The sequence below is a fragment of the Nycticebus coucang genome, chromosome 19 (assembly GCF_027406575.1).
Source record: "Nycticebus coucang isolate mNycCou1 chromosome 19, mNycCou1.pri, whole genome shotgun sequence".
In the NCBI taxonomy this organism is placed as follows: Eukaryota; Metazoa; Chordata; class Mammalia; order Primates; family Lorisidae; genus Nycticebus; species Nycticebus coucang.
In genome coordinates this window covers 64,378,562-64,399,802 of record NC_069798.1, presented here as the reverse complement: position 1 = coordinate 64,399,802, position 21,241 = coordinate 64,378,562, and the positions used below count along the sequence as shown (strand labels likewise).

Sequence of the window (21,241 nt, the reverse complement as noted above, 5' to 3'; positions counted from 1 at the left end):
TCCTAAAAGGGAAATTTATAGCACTGCAAGCCTTCCTCAAGAAAACGGAAAGAGAGGAAGTTAATAACTTAATGGGACATCTCAAGCAACTGGTGAAGGAAGAACATTCCAACCCCAACCCAGCAGAAGAAAAGAAATAACCAAAATCAGAGCAGAATTAAATGAAATTGAAAACAAAAGAATTATACAACAGATCAATAAATCCAAGAGTTGTTTTTTTGAATAGGTCAATAAAATAGATAAACCTTTGGCCAACCTAACCAGGAAAAAAAAGAGTAAAATCTCTAATTTCATCAATCAGAAATGGTAATGATGAAATAAGAACAGACCCCTCAGAAATTCAAAAAATCCTTAATGAATACTACAAGAAACTCTACTCTGAGAAATATGAAAATCTGAAAGAAATCGACCAATACCTGGAAGTACGCCACCTACCAAGACTTAGCCAGAACAAAGTGGAAATATTGAACAAGCCTATATGACGTTCTGAAATAGCATCAACCATACAAAATCTCCCTAAAAAGAAAAGCCTAGGACCAGATGGCTTTACGTCAGAATTCTACCAAACCTTTAAAGAAGAACTAGTACCTATATTACTAAACCTCTTCCAAAATATAGAAAAAGAAGGAAGACTACCCAACACATTCTACGAAGCAAACGTTACCTTGATCCCTAAACCAGGGAAAGACCCAACAAGAAAAGAAAATTATAGACCAATATCACTATTGAATATTGATGCTAAAATACTCAATAAGATCCTAACAAACAGAATCCAACAACACATCAAAAAAGTTATACACCATGACCAAGTGGGATTTATCCCAGTGTCTCAAGGCTGGTTCAATACACGTAAATCTATAAATGTAATTCAGCACATAAACAAACTAAAAAATAAAGATCATATGATTCGCTCAATTGATGCAGAAAAAGCTTTTGATAATATCCAGCATCCCTTCATGATCAGAACACTTAAGAAAATTGGTATAGAAGGTACATTTCTTAAACTCATAAGAGGCCATTTACAGCAAACCCACAGCCAATATTGTATTGAATGGAGTTAAATTGAAATCATTTCTATTTAGATCAGGAACCAGGCAAGGTTGCCCATTGTCTCCACTGCTTTTTAACATTGTAATGGAAGTTTTTAGCCATTGCCATTAGGGAGGAAAAGGTGATTGAAGGTATCGACATAGGGTCAGAAGAGATCACACTTTCACTCTTCACAGATGATATGATCGTATATCTGGAAAATACCAGGGATTCTGCTACAAAACTTTTAGAAGTGATCAAGGAATATAGCAATATCTCAGGCTACAAAATCAACACCCATAAATCTGTAGCCTTTATATATACCAAGAATAACCAAGCCGAAAAAACAGTCAAGGACTCTATTGCTTTCACAGTAGTGCCAAAATGATGAAATATTTGGGAGTATACCTAACAAAGGACGTGAAAGATCTCTATAAAGAGAACTATGAAACTCTAAGAAAAGAAATAGCCGAAGATGTTAACAAATGGAAAAACATACCATGCTCATGGCTGGGAAGAATCAACATTGTTAAAATGTCTATACTACCCAAAGCAATATATAATTTTAATGCAATTCCTATTAAAGCTCCATTGTCATATTTTAATGATCTTGTAAAAATAATACTTTGTTTTATATGGAATCAGAAAAAAGCTTGAATAGCCAAAATATTACTCAGAAATAAAAACAAAGCAGGAGGAATCACGCTACCAGAGACTGAGACTGTACTATAAATCAATAGTGATCAGAACAGCATGGTATTGGCACAAAAACAGAGAAGTAGATGTCTGGAACAGAATAGAGAACCAAGAAATGAATCCAGCTACTTACCGTTATTTTATCTTTGACCAGTTAAATAAAAGCATTAAATGGTGAAAAGATTCCCTATTTAACAAATGGTGCTCGGTGGAATGGCTGGCAATCTGTAAAAGACTGAAACTGGACCCACACCTTTCACCATTAACTAAGATAGACTCTCACTGGATAAAAGATTTAAACTTAAGACATGAAACTATAAAAATACTAGAAGAAAGTGCAGGAAAAAGTCTTGAAGGAATCAGCCTGGGTGAGTATTTTATGAGGAGGACTCCCTAGGCAATTGAAGTAGTATCAAAAATTCATTACTGGGGGCAGTGCCTGTGGCTCAGTGGAGTAGGGCACTGGCCCCATATGCCGGAGGTGGTGGGTTTAAACCCAGCCCCGGCCAAAAACTGCAAAAAAAAAAAAAACATTCATTACTTAGATGTGATCAAACTAAAAAGCTTCTGCACAGCCAAGAACATAGTTAGTAAAGCAAGCAGACAGCCCTCAGATGGGAGAAAATATTTGCAGGTTATACCTCCGATAAAGGTTTAATAACCAGAATCCACAGAGAACTCAAACATATTAGCAAGAAAAGAACAAGTGTTCCTATCTCAGGGTGGGCAAAGGACTTCTTGAGAAAATTCTCTAAAGAAGGCAGATGCATGATCTACAAACACATGAAAAAAAGCTCATCATCCTTAATTATCAGAGAAATGCAAATCAAAACTACTTTGAGATATCACCTAACCCCAGTAAGAGTAGCCCACATAACAAAATCCCTAAACCAGAGATGTTGGCATGGATGTGGAGAAAAGGGCACACTTCTACACTGCTGGTGGGAATGCACCCTAATAGGTTCCTTTTGGAAGGATGTTTGGAGAATACTTAGAGATCTAAAAATAGACCTGCCATTTGATCCTATAATTCCTTTAGTAGGTATATACCCAGAAGACCAAAAATCACAATATAACAAAAACATCTGTACCAGAATGTTTACTGCAGCCCAATTCATAATTGCTAAGTCATGGAAGAAGCCCAAGTGCCCATCGACCCACGAATGGACTAGCAAATTGTTGTACATGTATACCATAGAATATTATGCAGCCTTAAAGAAAGATGGAGACTTTACCTCTTTCATGTTTACATGGATGGAGCTGGAACATATTTCTTAGCAGAGTATATCAGGAATGGAAGAAAAATATCCAATGTACTCAGCCCTACTATGAAGCTAATTTATAGCTTTCATAGGAAGGCTATAACCCAACTATAGCACAAGACTATGGGGAAAGGTCCAAGGAAGGGGAAGGGAGTGGGGAGGTTGGGGTAGAGGAACGGTAATTGGTGAGGCCACACCTACCGTGCATCTTAGAATGGGTACAGGAGAAACTTACTAAATGCAGAATACAAATGTCTATACAATAACTAAGACAATGCCACGAAGGCTATTTTGAACAGTTTGATGAGAGTATTTCAGATTGTATATGAAACCAGCACATTGTACCCCTTGATTGCACTAATGTACACAGCTATGATTTAACAATAAAAAAAAATTATTTTGAAAGAAAAAGAAAGATATGTAAGTGCTGTATGTTTTCCCTAAAGAAAGGCTTGTTATTAATAAAATTTATGCTTATTTATACCTACTTAGTACGGCATTTGCTTACATTAATACAGAGGGTGCCAAAAAAATACATATTTTAAGAAAGGAAAAAACTATATTAAAATTGTAATACTCAAATCATGTTTGACTTCCGCGATTACAAGTGACAAAAGATGTAATTTAAAAATATTATCAGTATATATTATTTACAATTTTAATACAGTTTCCCTTTCTTAAAACGTGTATACCTTTTTTTTCTATGTATACTTTTTTTTGACACCTTCTGTATTTGTTTCTTTTTTTCTATTTTATTGCCTTCTTAAGTCATGGATTAGGATTTTTGTTTCTAACCTTGTAAGACCTGTCTTCTGTGTTTTTTATAATTTAGGATTTAAATTATATACATTACTTAACAGAGTATGATGTTGTATATACCAGAAAAATTAAGAATTTGTCAGGATTCTTTCTCACCCACTTTCTCTTTGATCTGAACAGGTGAGATTCACTTCACTGGGGTTAGGGTCGGCGCTGACCTCCCTTGAAACTGGGTGTGTGGCCTTGGCGAACAGTTGTCAGAACATTTCTGGCGGGCTCTGGGGAACTGTGGTAAACATTCTTCTGGACCAGTCAGAATGTAGCATGGTGCGCCGGGAGGTAAGTCTGTCTTTTTAGCACCCTCTCCATTTTTTCCCTTAGAAATGCATTGTGGTAGTGTCTATAAACCTTACTTGACTCCTCAATTCAACTCTGTAGAGTGATCACTCACCATTATCTTTTCTGGGTTCAGGAAACCCTAGTAAAATGGCAGTAGAGAATTTAAGAAGGCCTTAATTCACATTAAATAATGGCGTTATTTACTCTGATAAGATCAAACCAGAATACAGTATAGTTTAAAGTGAATTGAAAAGTAGTTCACAGAAAAAAATTACTTACATTACTTTAGCATTCATGAGTCTCTGATGTTTATAAAATCTCAAGTGCTGTCAAAATAACTTTTTCATATAAAATGAAGGAGAAGTAAACCCTATTTTAATTTTTAGTAGTTTAAAGTTTTCTTTTTTTTCTACTTTATTAAAGTGATGATTCTTGCAAATAATTTTAAAACAGTAATCAAATAATACTTAGAGGCTTATGAAGAAAATAGCAGTTCGTGGTTCTACCATTAGCCAGTCCCCGGGTGAGTTTTGTTGTTGGCCTTCGTTTTCTAGCATAGTTATGCTCACACTCACAGATTCCTCTTGCTTTATCAACTTTAAAGCTTTATTGTTGACTTCCAGTTAAGATGGTTGGAAATTTCTGTGAGAATTCCCTGTTACTCCTTTCATTCTCACATTATAGTTACAGTCTTTTCAGTAAACAGATAATGCTGCTATTTTTATGATTACCTAATTCTATCATCTTCAGGTCCTAGTAAGTTAAGCTGGATGTCTATTTGTGGTTTGTATTTATATTTAGCAGTTTTTTTAGAGGAGTCTGTATGAGAGTGGAAAGAGGATGTGTTTGTGTGTAGTCTGTAAGAAGGTGATAGAAACCTGAAAGCATATTTCTTAAATGCTATCAGATCAGTTTATATTATGCTAATCATTTTTTGAATAAAACTAAATTCTTAAATAGGAAAGAATGTATTTGTTAATGAAATCCTTTTATATTACCTGTAATAAGGTCATCACCTAATAGGAAATGCAGTTTGGCAATTCTCATAATGACTCTCAGCACATGCCAGGTGACCAGAGATTTGTCTTTTGCTACTAGATTACAATGTATTGGTTATTTCAGAGATGACAACAAGATGGCAGTATTGACTTTTTTTTAAATAAACGTTTTCAGGCTGCATTTATTCTTCAGAATCTCCTTGTAATTCCAATGCCTGCAGAAATTATAAAGGATTATACTTGGCAGGTGAGTGATTTTAAATAATTATCAATCTAGTAGATGTTTGATATTAATTGGTGATAAATTTTTAGCATTTATGTATTTCGTTACTGATAAAATTATCAAACTGATAATACAAGGTGGCAAGAATCTCTTAAAATAGAATAAGACATTTTCTTATGCATAGTCATACTTAAAAATTCTTCTCTGTAGTATTAAAAATTTTAATAATAGCTAACTTGATGTTTATTTATACTGTACAGTATTCTAGAAACTTCACTTAACTTGTGTAATAGTTGGAGTTGTGAACTATTAGTATCTTCATTTTACCGGTTTAAAAACTTCAGCATAAGGGGTTTAAATAATTTGCCCTTAATCACACAGATAGTCAGCAGTGCACCTTTGCTTTTTGTCTAGGCAGTCTCTCTTACCCTTCACGCTTATTGCCTCTCTAATTTAATAATAGTAAACAAATTTGTTTGTAGTTAAATATACATGTACATTGGTGTTTACATCTTTTTTTCTGCTCAGTGTACAGTATAGGTAATAATTCCTTTCTTTGTTTTCTTTTTTTTTTTAATTAAATCATAACTGTATACATTGATATGATCATGGGGCATCATACACTCGCTTCATAGACCATTTGACACATTTTTATCACAGTGGTTAACATAGCCTTTCCGGCGTTATCTCAGTTACTGTGCCAAAACATTTACATTCTACATTTACCAAGTTTCGCAAATACCCCTGTAAGATGCACCATAGGTGTTGTTTTCTGTTGGACTAGTTTTTTGTTTCATGTTCTGAATGTTCATGTCAGTAAATAGTTACCTAACATTTTTATAATTTATGATTTTTAGATAATTTAGAGGATACAAAAGTGTGCTCACAGTGAAGATGTGCTCTTTATCTTTTTACCTGTCCATATATCCTCATCTTCCAAGTGTATATTTATCATCATGTTGCACTTCACTCATGAGGCTTCTATATAAATCTGAGGGTTTTTAAATTAGAATATATTCTTAGAGGAGTTAATGAATCAAGCTGAGCTGCAGCAAGGGCAGCTTCTGGGGCATCACCTGAAGCTTGGATCCTGGTGTCTGTCAAGACACCAATTGCATTTAACTCCTGGAAGGTTCATCTCTTCAAACTTTACAAATCCAGGTTAACTTAGCTGGTTATAAATCCCAGGCCACTTCCCCACTGATTTCCTCATTATTTCTGTATTACTGCCTTCTGACAATGGCGCTTCATCTGCAGTCTGTGTTTTAGTAAAGCTATGGAAACCAAAACTGAAAAGAATGTATGAGGTTAATAATTATTAGAGCCCCACTAATTTTTCTATTTTTTGGTAAGGACAGGGTCTCACTCTTGCTCAGGCTGGCCTTGAACTCCTAACCTCAAGCAATCCTATCTTCTCATCCCACGAGAGTGTTAGCATTACAGGCTTAAGTCACTGAGCCTGGCCTGAGGTCTTTATTAAATAGACTTTGGGTTATACATGTTGTGATATTTTTATATATAAAAGTGATTCCTTCTGAAAAACTTAATTCTGTGTTCTTTAATTCTTTGCTTCTAGTTTCTTCTTAGTCATAGCTAATGGGGATTTTAGCAGTGTGGCACTAGGATTAAACATGTATTTTAAAATTCTAACTTACTGCATCCTTGAGAACAATATTTTCAAATTAATTGGAACTTTCTTGCATAATTAATTTGCAGTTTTCTTTCTATATTTATTTGTAGTGGTACGTGGTGACTTGAGCTTTTTTTCTCCTCCTACTCTTCTTCTCAGCAGAAGATCTGGCAGGGCCAGCACTCTCCTGCAGGCAGCTGATAAGGGGACAGAGCTACAGGTGTGAAGACAGAGCTATTAGATCTGATTGTGCTGATTTCCTCACTGCATTAAAGACAGCCCCATCAGTTACTGATACATCTGTGGAGCAGGGCCCAGTGCATGTGTGAAGGGCATCATTGTTTTGGCCCTTGTGCCATTAGCCATCTGTGAAGGGCTGAGTTAGACCATCGTTTGTGCATGTGCTCGGCTTGACTCAGCTTGACAGCCTTAGTGAAGCCCCGTGGATAACATGCCATTGCCACGAGGCAGCTTGTACAGGGTGTGGATTCAGGCTTAATGCTTAGTTAAAATAAATCAAACAAATAAGTAACAGTTACGTGATATTTACATATTTCAGATCATTTGCTTTTCTTTTGAGAATTTGAAGATATTTGAATGTGCTAATTGTTTGAATTTTTTAAGAGAAATTTTTTTTTCAAGTAATAAATACATACGGTTTAAAAGGTAATAGAACTTACAGTGAAATTCACTACCCCTCTCCATATAACTTCTTATTAATTTTGAAAATACTTATAACTAAGAAAGGGTTGAAATTTAGAAGACCTTGGGCTTATAACTTCTCTCTTGCTAACAGATGGTTATAACCATCATCTTCAGTAGTCCTTAACAATATAAAAATTAGACTGAATAGCTCTTGAAGAGATGTAAATACTCAAGATTTTTCTGTTTTCAAGATTTATACAGTTTCTTTATAACTTTTCTTTTTTTTTCTTTATAACTTTTCATTAAACTTTTGTTATTTAGGAATGTGGCTATACCTGATAGAGGAAGCAATTATATAGATAGAACTTTGCAAAAATAAAAAATTTTGAATTTTATATAATCTACATAATATTTAAAGATTGTTCTAGGCATGATTATTAAATCTATTTAAAAATGGTTTTATACCACTTTAATTATTTTGGCTTTTTGATTTATTGAATTTTTTTAGGTATTTGACACTAAGCTAGTAACTTAGCTCAACTTAATCCTCATCTTGGTTGTTAATTCCTTCCCTGAGTTATTATAATGAGGTTTTTAATTTGTGATTTAAGTAGCTATTACAGATCTCTTGTGTGTTTGACATATTTTGTACTTTTAAGAATGTTATAACTTGCTTAAAAGAATTTTTTAAAGCTATGAATGTTAAGATTGGCTCTGTGATTTTGGATGAATACTTCACCTTAGATAATTAAATAAGGTAATACACAAAGGGCCACATTGCCTGTAACATGTGTCTTGATTAACAAATGGGAGTGTTATGACCTTGTTTTCCTTATCTTTCTGCTTTATCTGTTTCTTCACCCTCTAAATTTGCTGTAACAGTGGCTGTCATGTTGGCTGTTTGTTAAATAGCCTTATTTCTTATGTAAATTGCTCTCTTTATGAAGAAGAGGCTCACAGTGTGGGATAGGTTTGTTAGAGCATAGCAACAGCAAGTTGAAAATTGTAATGAGAGTTTTTCATTGAATGAGAGGTTTAATATTGAAATGAGAGGTTTAATGATGATACATATAAATATCCTTAAAAAGAGGTGTTAATGGGAATAACACTAGTTAGTGTAAATTATACCTTAATTTGTGAATTCCTTGTGTATCTTCCTGAAGAGTAACTTTTTATATCACCCTTTTACTGGTGATGGGGGAGGGGTAAGAAAAGATATACACAAATCTTCAAGGTAAACTTCTGAAAATATTTTGACCTTTCTTATTGGCAAGAATTCTAGTTTTGTTTTGTTTTTTTTTCTCTCTTACGACCTGTTTTAAAATCTTAACTTTCTTGATCATTTTGCAGAACACAGAACTATTTATAAACTACCAGTGGAATTATTTGTAAACTTTAAGCCAGTTGTCATTGCTTGATTTTTGCCATTGGACATTCCAGGAAAGGTAGTGAGTGGCAGCATAAAAAATTATTTGAAGAAGGGCGGCGCCTGTGGCTCAAGGAGTAGGGCGCTGGTCCCATATGCCAGAGGTGGCAGGTTCAAACCCAGCCCCGGCCAAAAAAAAAACCACAGAAAAAAAAAAAAATTATTTGAAGAAAAATGCAAAGAGATAAAATTTTGTAATAGATTCTTGACCTCCTGGTGGCAGGCATACGTGTGTGTGTGGATGTATTTGTGCTTATTTTTTCCTTGTCAGGGTTAATTCAGTGGGAAGTATGTGGCAAACAGGTTTTGCTGTGGATATTGATGAACCTTTTCATTTTATCCAGCTTATTGATAGGTTAAATACTTTCGAACATAATTACTTCAACCACATTATTTCAGATATGTTAATACTTATTAGTTTATTATTAAGCATAAGTTGAAAAATACTGCTTTTCCTCTGTTTGTGGCTCAAGTATATGATTAGTTGGTTAAAGCTGACCATTTCTTTTTGTTGTTGTTGTTGTTGCTGCAGTTTTGGGCTGGGCCGAGTTTGAACTAGCACCTCAGGTATATGGGGCTGGCGTCGTAGTCCTTGAGCCACAGGTGCTGCCCTAAAGTCGATCATTTCATAGAAACATTTTAAATTAAATGGCCCCCCAAGAGGTAGAATAGATCAACTTTTTTTCAACAGCAGGTCTTTGGGCAGCAAGGACCATCCTAGAGTCATGGAATCCAGCAGTTTATGTGCAAGGGCAGAGGCAGAGTGAGAGGATCATGGTAGCTCCAGGGACACATGTTTCCTTGAGAGGAGACAGTGGATCTTTTTGAAGAAATTATGTGATGAATCACTGTTTCTCTTTTTCCCTACAGGGTCCCTGTGTCCATGATGAGGACTCAGGCGTATCGCTTGTAGGAAAACCTGCCCTTCAGGCCCTTTTATATCACTGCCATTTTTATGAACATTTGAATCATATGGTAAAACATTGTTACCTAGGACGGTATATGTTTGACTTTTCGGCCTTCAGTGCAACTTCAAAAGGCAGTAATTTAAATAGTAAGTATAATAAATTTTAATTTTTACAAAATGTAATTTTTCAAAAACTGTTAAAAACATGTTTATTAAAAAAATTTGGAAAATAATGAAAAGTACACAGGGAAAAACACTCCTCTCCAGGCCTGCACTGGCATCTCTGTTGTTTTAGGGTATATTTTCTCTTCCAGTCTTCTTTCTCTGTAGAGCTTTTGTTTGTTTTACATGATCATGTTCCTAGCTGATGTACATTTTTGTATTCCTTTCTTTTATTAAACATGGCCTAAGCATTTTGCCCTGTTATAAATTCTTCATGGAAGGCATTTTTTGACATCTTATTGTTTCATAAGTTATTTTATGACCTTCGGTAGCTTTATAGTTCTTTTCTTTCTATTAATGTCTTAAACTTTTTGAAACTTCTGTTTATAGGCAATCTACAGTTATTTTCACCATTCTTATGAATAAGATCTATTCCTACTAAGTTTTCTAATTCATTTTGCTAATGTGCCAAAAAGATGTTTATTTTTAATAAATGAGTTATTAGTCATTTGCTGAAATCCTTTGCTGAAATCCTTTTTACTTCTACTTTTAGAGTCTCTTAGACTTGATAAGCATGAGATCTTAGCACATAAAAATAATTATTTTGTCACAGTAGGTTAATATAGTCCACCCTTGAGTTAACAGACTTCTGACTGACATATAACTCACAAGTACAAATGGAGGCACTTATTGGTAATAAATAAGTAAACATACCTCTTCCAACTTACATGCAAATTCAGCTAATTTGTAAAGCTGGGGACTTTCTATAATAGAAATATCTTGTATTTTAAATTAACTTTTTAAAGTAATTATTGAGAATCTTGACATAATTCCACATTTACAGAAAAGGTTCAGGGATAGTACAAAAAATTCCCAAATGTTAACATTTGCTGTTATTTATTTCTTACCCTACATATGTGTGCATAAATGTATTATGTCCATATTTTTTTCTGAGCCATTTAGGAATAAGTTGTAGACATGAATTTTTTTTTTACCCTTAAGTAATTAAATGCAAAATTAATAATTTATTTCTGTGTTCACTTTTTGGAAGTATTCAGAAGATGGTTTGCACATTTTAAATAAATGCTTCTATTAGGAAAATGACTTACTTCTTTGGGTTTCTCTGAATCAGTTACTCAAAACATGACCCTTAAACCAACAGCAGTGGTGTTTTGCATGAGCTTGTTAGAAATGCATATTCGTGGCCCCACTCTGACCTAGGGCATTGGAATCTCTGGGACTAGGGCTCCTGGTAACTGCTTTAACAAGCTCTCAGTGATTCTTACACATGTTAAGAAACTTCTTACCTTAGTTCTTGTTCTTTTTTTAAAATAATAGTCTATCTCAGAAGCCAGATCGGTTAAAGTATTTTTTTTCCTTAGTTTTTGATTGATTTCCTATATTGAGTATTCTTTTCATTAGTAGTTATAGTACACAGGAGAGGGTCTGTGTTAACAGTTTTCTTTTTGTTACAGGTTTAGATGACTCATTCAAGTTTTGGCAGGTTCCTTCTAGGATAGCCAGTCAAGATCGAGATCCAAGTTCTCTCTCCACCTCAGAAACAATGGTACTTGCATAGAATGCCTAAGTGCTTCATTTTGAATCTCTAAAAATTTTGAACTTGCTTAATGGAGAGATAAGCATTATGATTATAGCAATCTGATTTATTTGAAGTGCGATCTGTGTAAAATTTAGTTCATACTAAGTTATTGTATTTAGCTTGTGCATCAGCCATACATTGTGGAAACTTGTTTGCCTTTTTAGTTTGAGCTTGTCACTCAGAACTTAAACAACTTTGTGACTAGCAGTGCTATCACTAGCAGAGTTGGAATAGGGTTTGCTTTGCTGCATTATAGGTATGTTGGATATCCTTTTAGTTGAGAGTTTTCAACTTCTTTCCCACCTCTTTTGACAACATAAAAGTGGCAAAACGTTTATCAGTAATAGTAAAAGAGGACAAATTCTGTATGATTTAAAATGCAAGCGTAGGGAAATAGGAAGAACATTGATCCATTGAGATGACTCCAGTTTGATTTTGTTGATTTTAAACACGTTTCTAAATACTTGCATCAGATAGACGTTTGTCTTTTTTCTTTTCTAGATTCAAAAAAGAAGTATTTGTGTTTAATGCTAGATTGGACCTTTGTGTGGAAAAGTAGGATAATTACCCCAGTTCCACTAGATGTCATGCTTTCCTTTCCAAGGTAGAGATAGTGTATCTTTGTCTCAACAAAAGACATAATAAGATTACATGCAAAAGTGAGTTGTGTTAACTGGTTATTTAGTTCACAGAAAGGCAGCATCAATATGTGCTTAAAAGCAAATCTTCTTTGGTTATTCTGTTTTTAAAAGGGGTTCAGTCTGGCCAAGAAATCTTTACATTCTTTAATTCTTTTCTTTTAATAGGTACCCAGTAAAAAGTTGTGCTCTAATGAACTTTCAGTTATCTTAGCTATTTTGTAGGTAACACTTAAGTCTTCTGATATAGGGTAAATACAATTTAGGTACAAAAAGCCAGTCAAGCATTTCTTTATTTTACATATGTAAAACTTAATATATAAATGTTATGGTTGAGAAGACTAGTTTTTTTATTATTATTATTAAATCATAGCTGTGTACATTAATGCGATTGTAGGGTACAATGTACTGGTTTTATATACAATTTGACATATTTTCGTCACACTGGTTAACATAGCCTTCATGGTATTTTCTTAGTTACTGTGTTAAGACATTTATATTCTACATTTAGTAAGTTTCACATGTACCCTTGTAAGATGCACCATAGGTGTGGTCCCACCAATCACCCTCCTTCCACCCATCCTTCCTCCTCCCCTCCCCTCCTTATCCCCTTTCCCCATATTCTTGGGCTATAGTAGGGCTGAGTACATTGGATACATTTTCTTCCATTCTTGAGATACTTTGCTAAGAAGAATATGTTCCAGCTCCATCCATGTAAACATGAAAGAGATAAAATCTCCATCTTTTTTAAAGGCTGCATAATATTCCATGGTGTACATATACTGCAATTATTAATCCGTTCATGGGTCAAGGGGAACATGGGCTTCTTCCATGACTTAGAAATTATGACTTGGGCTGCAATAAACATTCTGCTACAAATACCTTTGTTATAATGTGATTTTGGTCTTCTAGATATATACCTAGTAGAGGAATTGTAGGATTGAAGGGCAGGTCTATTTTTGGATCCCTAAGTATTCTCCAAACATCTTTCCAAAAGGAAGTCTTAGCCATTTCAATTAGGCAAGAAAAGGCAATCAAGGGTATCCACATAGGGTCAGAAGAGATCAAACTTTCACTCTTCGCAGATGATAATGATTGTATATGTGGAAAACACCAGGGATTCTTCTACAAAACTCTTGTACGTGATCAAGGAATGCAGCAGTGTCTCAGGTTACAAAATCAACACTCATAAATCTGTAGCCCTTCTATATACCAACAATAGTCATGATGAAAAAACAGTCAAGGACTATTCATTTACAGTAGTGCCAAAGAAGATGAAATATTTGGGAGTTTACCTAACGAAGGACGTTAAAGATCTCTATAAAGAGAACTATGAAACTCTAAGAAAAGAAATAGCTAAAGATGTTAACAAATGGAAAAACATATCATGCCCATGGCTGGGAAGAATCAACATTGTTAAAATGTCCATACTACCCAAAGCAATATACAATTTTAATGCAATCCCTGTTAAAGCTCTGCCGTCGTACTTTGAAGATCTTGAAAAAAATAATACTTCATTTTATATGGAATCAGAAAAACCTCAACTAGCCAACGCATTACTCAGAAATAAAAACAAAGCAGGAGGACTCACACTACCAGACCTCAGACTACACTATTAATCGATAGTGATCAAAACAGCATGGTACTGGCACAAAAACAGAGAGGTAGATGTATGGAACAGAATAGAGAACCAAGAGATGAACCCAGCTACTTACCGTTATTTGATCTTTGACAAGCCAATTAAAAACATTCAGTGGGGAAAAGACTCCCTATTTAACAAATGGTGCTGGGTGAACTGGCTGGCAACCTGTAGAAGACTGAACCCGGACCCATACTTTTCACCATTAACTAAGATAGACTCTCACTGGATAAAAGATTTAAACTTAAGACATGAAACTATAAAAATACTAGAAGAAAGTGCAGGGAAAACTCTTGAAGAAATCGGCTTGGGTGAATATTTTAAGAGGAGGACCCCCAGGCAATTGAAGCAACACCAAAAATACATTACTGGGACGTGATCAAACTAAAAAGCTTCTACACAACCAAGAACACAGTAAGTAAAGCAAGCAGACAGCCCTCAGAATGGGAGAAGATATTTGCAGGTTATATCTCTGACAAAGGTTTAATAACCAGAATCCACAGAGAACTCAAACATATTAGCAAGAAAAGAACAAGTGATCCCATCTCAGGGTGGGCAAGGGACTTTAAGAGAAACTACTCTGAAGAAGACAGGCACATGGCCTACAGACATTTGAAAAAGTGCTCATCATCCTTAATCATCAGAGAAATGCAAATCAAAACTACCTTGAGATACTATCTAACTCCAGTAAGATTAGCCCATCTCACAAAATCCCAAAACCAGAGGTGTTGGCATGGATGTGGAGAAAAGGGAACACTTCTACACTGCTGGCGGGCATGCAAAATAGAATACTAGTTTTTCTAAGAAATTTTAGAAATATGGCATTTATTGTAATTTCTAAAATAGAAACACTTCCGTTAATGTGAAGCTGTCGAACTTATTGATATTTGGATGTCACACAGACTTAGGAAAGATGTATCAATGAAATCTTAAGTTTTTAAAAAAAACAATTTTGATACATAGTATTATGTAAGATTTATTTCATGTTGTTTTTCCTAAAGACTAGTATTTTCTGTTAGAGTTTGTAGAATCCACTTTCTCTTTCCTTTTTTGAGAGGTTCCAAATAGAAGTTTTAGAATTGGTGACTTTTATTCATAAAAATAGTCTAATTACCTTACTTCTAGTAGTTTTCCTATTTTCCTTCACAGGGTTAAGATACTTATATCTTTGTCCCAACAGGAAAAAGTGTGGAGGAGTTAATCATTAGGTCAGTTTTGCTTTAAACCAAAGCTGTCAGTTCGTAGATCTGCTAATATTGTTAGGAATATAGTTAAATGTTGAAGTTCTGTATTAAGGCATAAGTTGAGTGGATGTAAATCTTGTTAATCAGCTTATCTGCTTATTTATGTATTTTTGTTTATCTCACAGAATTGAGAAAAGATGCAATTTTTTATCAGGGTTTGTTTGTTCATTTTGTTTCTCTAAAGAAAGCACCATTTTTTATTTGGATCCCATCATCCAATGTGCTGTTGCTGAGTCATTATCCATTTTGGGCTTTTAATGCCAAGTTAGGAACTTTAATGCTGTTATCTAATGAAAATTAGTTCAGTGTTTTGGCAAGCTTTGTAAGGATTGAGACCTGAATGCTTTATAAACTACAGAGTAAGTAGAGTGTTGCTTTTACCTTGGGGGCATTGTCCTCACAAAAGCCCCCTCAGAAATGGCTTCCACCATTGTCTCTTCTTCCAGAATCGAGAAGCCTTTTGTTGTTGTTTTCCTTCTGAAACCACTTTTATATTTCTCAAAGTATCCAAGATGGATAAGTGTTCACATTTAGTGTGTCTAGTGGATAGCCAACAGCTTTGTGACCAAAACTTGGTCTTTTATACCATTCTGAAGCAGAATGATGCCTGCATTTTAAAATCTGTTTTAGCAATTGTCAAAGTATGTGAGAAATGTGATTCCTTTTCTTTTGAGCTTTTATTTGTGAAGTATGAAATTCTTTCAAATTTTCTGAAGCGCAGATTTAAAGACAATTTTAGTTGAAACTTTTCAAGAGAAATTTTACTCATGGGTCTTCATGGAGTGATGGCAGTTTGTATGACGGTGGAGAGAAAAAGAGAATGATATACAGTAGACCCTCGATAGCTGGCCCTTCCCCACACTGACCACCTCCTTAAGTTGACCTAATTTTCATAGACTGGCACACACCACATGTAGAATCGGTACAGTAGGCCTAGTTCTTCATGTTGATCACCTCTGTAGAGGTTCTACTGTCACCTCATGTAGAATCGGTACACTAGGCCTAGTTCTTCATGTTGACCACCTCTGTAGAGTTTCTACTGTATTGTTTTTCTCTGTGTTTTGTACTCACTTTGGTATATTTTGAAGTTTTGCAAGCTCAGTTACTATAGAGTGATAGTCATTGCTATCAAATACAATCATTTCAAAAAACTGACAAAAGTATTTTGAACAAGATATTAGTAATTTTATTAAGCAGGTGACTGAAATTGAAATAGAACTGGATCTTATTTTGTATTTGTACTAAAATAGGTTTTCATAATTTTGGCAATAACTTGATCATCTTGTGTAATAAACCTCGATGTCTGAAGAGAGCTGACTTTCTGACTTTAGCGCTCAGGTAACTACATCCTCGGTTTGCTGTGTGCTGCTGCTGCTGCTCATGTAATAAGTCAGGATGTCAGTGGGTTAAATTGTTGAATTCACACCATTTTGAGAGTAGCGCCCTTTTTAAATGTGAAGAACCAGTGTCTTAGAGAATTTGAGTGTTTGGCTCAAAGTCACAAAGCTAATAGAAGGTAGCACAGGACAGGCTCTGTGAAATTCATGCTCCTAAATGACACACAGGATGGCCTAGGAACAGACCAAGACTGCGTCATGGTGTTGATCGTCTGTAATGGTGTCGTGTAGTTAGAGGTGCAAGAGTCTTCCATCATCTTTGGCTCTTTCCTTCAGTGATATTTTTATGAGTTTTCTTGTGTTTTTATTTTATACATAATACATTTGAAACATGAATCTCTAACAGTTGAAGGGATTTAAATTTGTTATAATTTGGTTACAACTAATGATTACAAATTGAGAAGTGTGTCAAAACTTTACTGCTCTTGGGCGTGTAGAGAAAGGTATCATTTATAAAGTTGAACACATGGCACCTAGAGTTCCTTAGAACTTTCCACACCTTATATTTTGCCATGTTTTTAATAAGTGAGTAGATTTTTACCCTATTTTTTCATGCTACAAATCCTTATTTTCTTCTTTTGTAGTTTTTTTTGAGATGGAGTCTCACTGTGTCACCCTGGGTAGAGTCCCGTGGTGTCACAGCTTACAGCCACCTCAAACTCTTGGGCTTAAGCGATTCTCTTGCCTCAGCCTCCCAAGTAGCTGGGACTACAGGTGCCTGCCACAATGCCTGGCTATTATTTTTGTTGTTGTTGTTGTTATTATCATTGTTGTTTAGCAGGCCTAGGCTGGTTTTGAACCACCAGCTCCTGGTATATGTGGCCAGCACCCTAACTGTTGAGCTATGGGCGCCAAGCCCTTTGTACTTTTTTAAATTAAATAATGTATTTAGGCACCAATACTGCTTTTAATGAAAGAAGATGAAAAGTATTATAAAATAATTTTGATAGACAAAATATTCAATTGCTAAGTTAACTTTCAAAAAGCTTTAAAGGGTCCAGTGAAATCTTTTCTTTCTATGAGGCAGAACATTCATGCTTTTTGCTTATATGATAGAAATTATCTGTTTTTTTTTCTATTCTAATTCTGCTTTGATATGGTAAATGACTTTTCTATTTTCAGCTATTTTAAAGGGACTCTCTTAATTGTAGCAGCTTATTTTACACCAAAGCTTAAAATAGAAATTTTCTTTAGTTATCAAATCTGTATACAAACACATTGAAGAAAACTCTTTTTCAGTATTTGTAAGCAAATTCTGACTTTTATTTTTTATTTCCCACAGCTTTATTTATTGACAAGTGAATATTTGCTGACAAGCAAAATTATATATATTTAAGGTATACAACATGATTTTGATATAAATATACATTGTGAAATCAAGTTAACACATGTATCACTTCATCAGTTACCTTTTTTTGTATGTGATAAGAACATTGAAGATCTAATCTCTTAGCAAATCCCAAGTATACCATACAATATTAACTGTATTCACCATCCTGCATGTTAGATCACCAGAACTTACCTTATCTGAGAGATTGCACCCTTTGACCGACATCTCCCCTGTTCCCCCTCCTCCCCCCACATTCCCTGGCAACCTACATTGTACTAATTTGAGTCTGTTTCAGAACAGCGGCTCTAGGTAGTATTAGTCTATTTGCTCTAACAAGCTTTTATTTCCTTCTGTATTATCAGTGAGATAAGGCTAGAAGTAGATATACTTCAACACAGGTATTTTATTTAGATATACTTGAATTCAGAGGTATCTTCTTTGTCTTATCAAGGGAATATAAACTGAAGATTGCATGTGGCAGATGCGAAACCAAGCAGATTGATTTGCACTTAGGCCACTTTAATGAACTGAGAAAGTGACAGATAAAATAATTAGACTCACTGTTACTAGAGGACAACCCTCAGCCTCCCCCTTGGGGCTTGCTTCTTGCTCTGTGATAGGAAGGGTGGCAGAACATGCTCTGTTTGCTCCTAAACTAAGCCAACTACCCCTCCTCCACCTGGGAGGGGCCAGAAGTCTTAGGCTAGCTCAAGTTTCTCCACGTGAACACACAGGACAAACGGGGAAAAAGAAGCCCATCCTCTCTACCAGGACCAGCCAGCTCTCCAGAAGCTGTCTGAGGACTTCCTCAAACAGGGAGAATGAAGCCATCCTCTCTACCAGGCCCAGCCAGCTCTCCAGAAGGTGTCTGAGGACTTCTTCAAACAGGGAAAAAGAAGCCCATCCTCTCTACCAGGACCAGCCAGCTCTCCAGAAGGTGTCTGAGGACTTCTTCAAATAGGGAGAACCAAGCCATCCTCTCTACCAGGCCCAGCCAGCTCTCCAGAAGGTGTCTGAGGACTTCCTCAAGCAGGGCGGACCAAGCCATCCTCTCTACCAGGGCCAGCCAGCTCTCCAGAAGGTGTCTGAGGACTTCCTCAAGCAGGGCGGACCAAGCCATCCTCTCTACCAGGGCCAGCCAGCTCTCCAGAAGGTGTCTGAGGACTTCCTCAAGCAGGGCGGACCAAGCCATCCTCTCTACCAGGGCCAGCCAGCTCTCCAGAAGGTGTCTGAGGACTTCCTCAAACAGGGAGAATGAAGCCATCCTCTCTACCAGGACCAGCCAGCTCTCCAGAAGGTGTCTGAGGACTTCTTCAAACAGGCAAAAAGAAGCCCATCCTCTCTACCAGGCCCAGCCAGCTCTCCAGAAGCTGTCTGAGGACTTCCTCAAATAGGGAGAACCAAGCCATCCTCTCTATCAGGGCCAGCCAGCTCTGCAGAAGGTGTCTGAGGACTTCCTCAAGCAGGGCGGACCAAGCCATCCTCTCTACCAGGGCCAGCCAGCTCTCCAGAAGGTGTCTGAGGACTTCCTCAAACAGGGAGAATGAAGCCATCCTCTCTACCAGGACCAGCCAGCTCTCCAGAAGGTGTCTGAGGACTTCTTCAAACAGGGAAAAAGAAGCCCATCCTCTCTACCAGGCCCAGCCAGCTCTCCAGAAGCTGTCTGAGGACTTCCTCAAATAGGGAGAACCAAGCCATCCTCTCTATCAGGGCCAGCCAGCTCTGCAGAAGGTGTCTGAGGACTTCCTCAAGCAGGGCGGACCAAGCCATCCTCTCTACCAGGGCCAGCCAGCTCTCTAGAAGGTGTCTCGGGACTTCCTCAAACAGGGAAAAAGAAGCCCATTCTTTCTACCAGGCCCAGCCAGCTCTGCAGAAGGTGTCCGAGGACTTCCTCTGACTCAAATGGATTTGTACTGTCCTGAATGCACTGAGGACTGAGTATCCTGATTAAATACCTACTTGGACGGAATGCTTAACTTGTGGTTCTTATCTTTAAATGAGGACCTGGGTTAGCTCAAGCTTTTTCTACCTATAACTTTGTAAGTTCATACTGCACATTCCAGAAGATACATTAATGCCAAAATTTTCTAGTTATTACTTGAATTTCAAGGTGAAAAGCAATATATGTACATATTGATGTATATTATTAAATATAATCAAATCTATGGGAGATTATTTCTACACAAGTAAGGATTTCAACAGAATTAGAGCAATTCAGTTTAATCCTTATTAAAATAGAATATATTAACATAGCAAACTTTAAAAATATGGAGGCTACTGATATATAAATCACCCCAAATCAATTTGTTTTTATTGTTTGGGATTCATTGACAGTACAAAGAATTAGGTTATACTGATTGCATTTGGTAAAGTCCCTCTTATAATTGTGTCTTGCCCCCAAGTGGTGTGCCATATACCATGACCCCCCATCCCGTCCCTCCCCCCCACCCCGCTCCTCTCTCCCTCCTCCCTTCTCTCCTTCCCACTCCCCTCCCCACTCCCTCATTTCTCTACCCCCCACCTTGTATTAGGTCATCTACTGCTTTCAAATTAGAATTGAGTACATTGGATTCTTGCTTCTCCATTTGTGATGCTTTACTAATTTTTAAAGCACCTATAAGCATTGTGTTTTCTCAACGACATGGGGTAAATCATAATATAACTGTTAAGTAGTATCTGAAAGCATCTTTTCTAAGATCCTTTCCTGGACTGTACTGAGGAAAATCACAGCTTTTATTAATGCCTGACCTTTGATCACATGTCACAACTTTACTTTCTTCTAATGAGCCAAGTGTTCAGCAGGTCCTTACAGACTTTCTTTTCCCACATTCAGTGCTCAAATGGCAAACCCTCAGGTACCTACCTCTATTTTTATTAATAATAAGAATTTTTTGAGTCTTTGTCGTTTGAAAGAATAAAATGAATTAATACATTTTACATAACTGAAGGAGTTTATGGCAGAGGCCAGATGGGTTCGCTTCTGCATTCTGGTATATACAATTGTATTGCTCACAGAACTCTAAAACTTATCTTGGTGTCTGCTGATGGGGAACATTTTTTTTCATTCCTCTCATTGCCAATTATAAACAAATATATTTTAAAAAATAAATATTAGGTTATGTTAACCTATTATCTGGTCTGATACTACATAAAATAAACCATTTAATGCTTGCTTATAGTGAGTGAACTGTTTCTAGATTTACACTTTAGGTTGGCCATATATGCTTAGCTTACATTCTTGACTGCCACTTTCTCTCACTTATTTCTTGGTGTTGTCACTGTTATACTTATGTGGTGAAAGGTGATTAATTTGAAAG

At 36.1% G+C, this 21,241-nt stretch overlaps 1 protein-coding gene across 1 annotated transcript in view; it reads left to right on the top strand.

Annotated features, from left to right (window-relative positions):
* The window catches only part of RTTN (rotatin), a 181,849-nt gene that overhangs the window by 110,570 nt on the left and 50,038 nt on the right, over positions 1–21,241 (top strand). The window contains exons 31-34 of the mRNA XM_053571779.1: positions 3,927–4,085; positions 5,259–5,330; positions 9,878–10,061; positions 11,552–11,643. Coding sequence (XP_053427754.1) covers positions 3,927–4,085; positions 5,259–5,330; positions 9,878–10,061; positions 11,552–11,643 — 507 coding nt within the window. The remainder of the gene's footprint in view (positions 1–3,926; positions 4,086–5,258; positions 5,331–9,877; positions 10,062–11,551; positions 11,644–21,241) is intronic.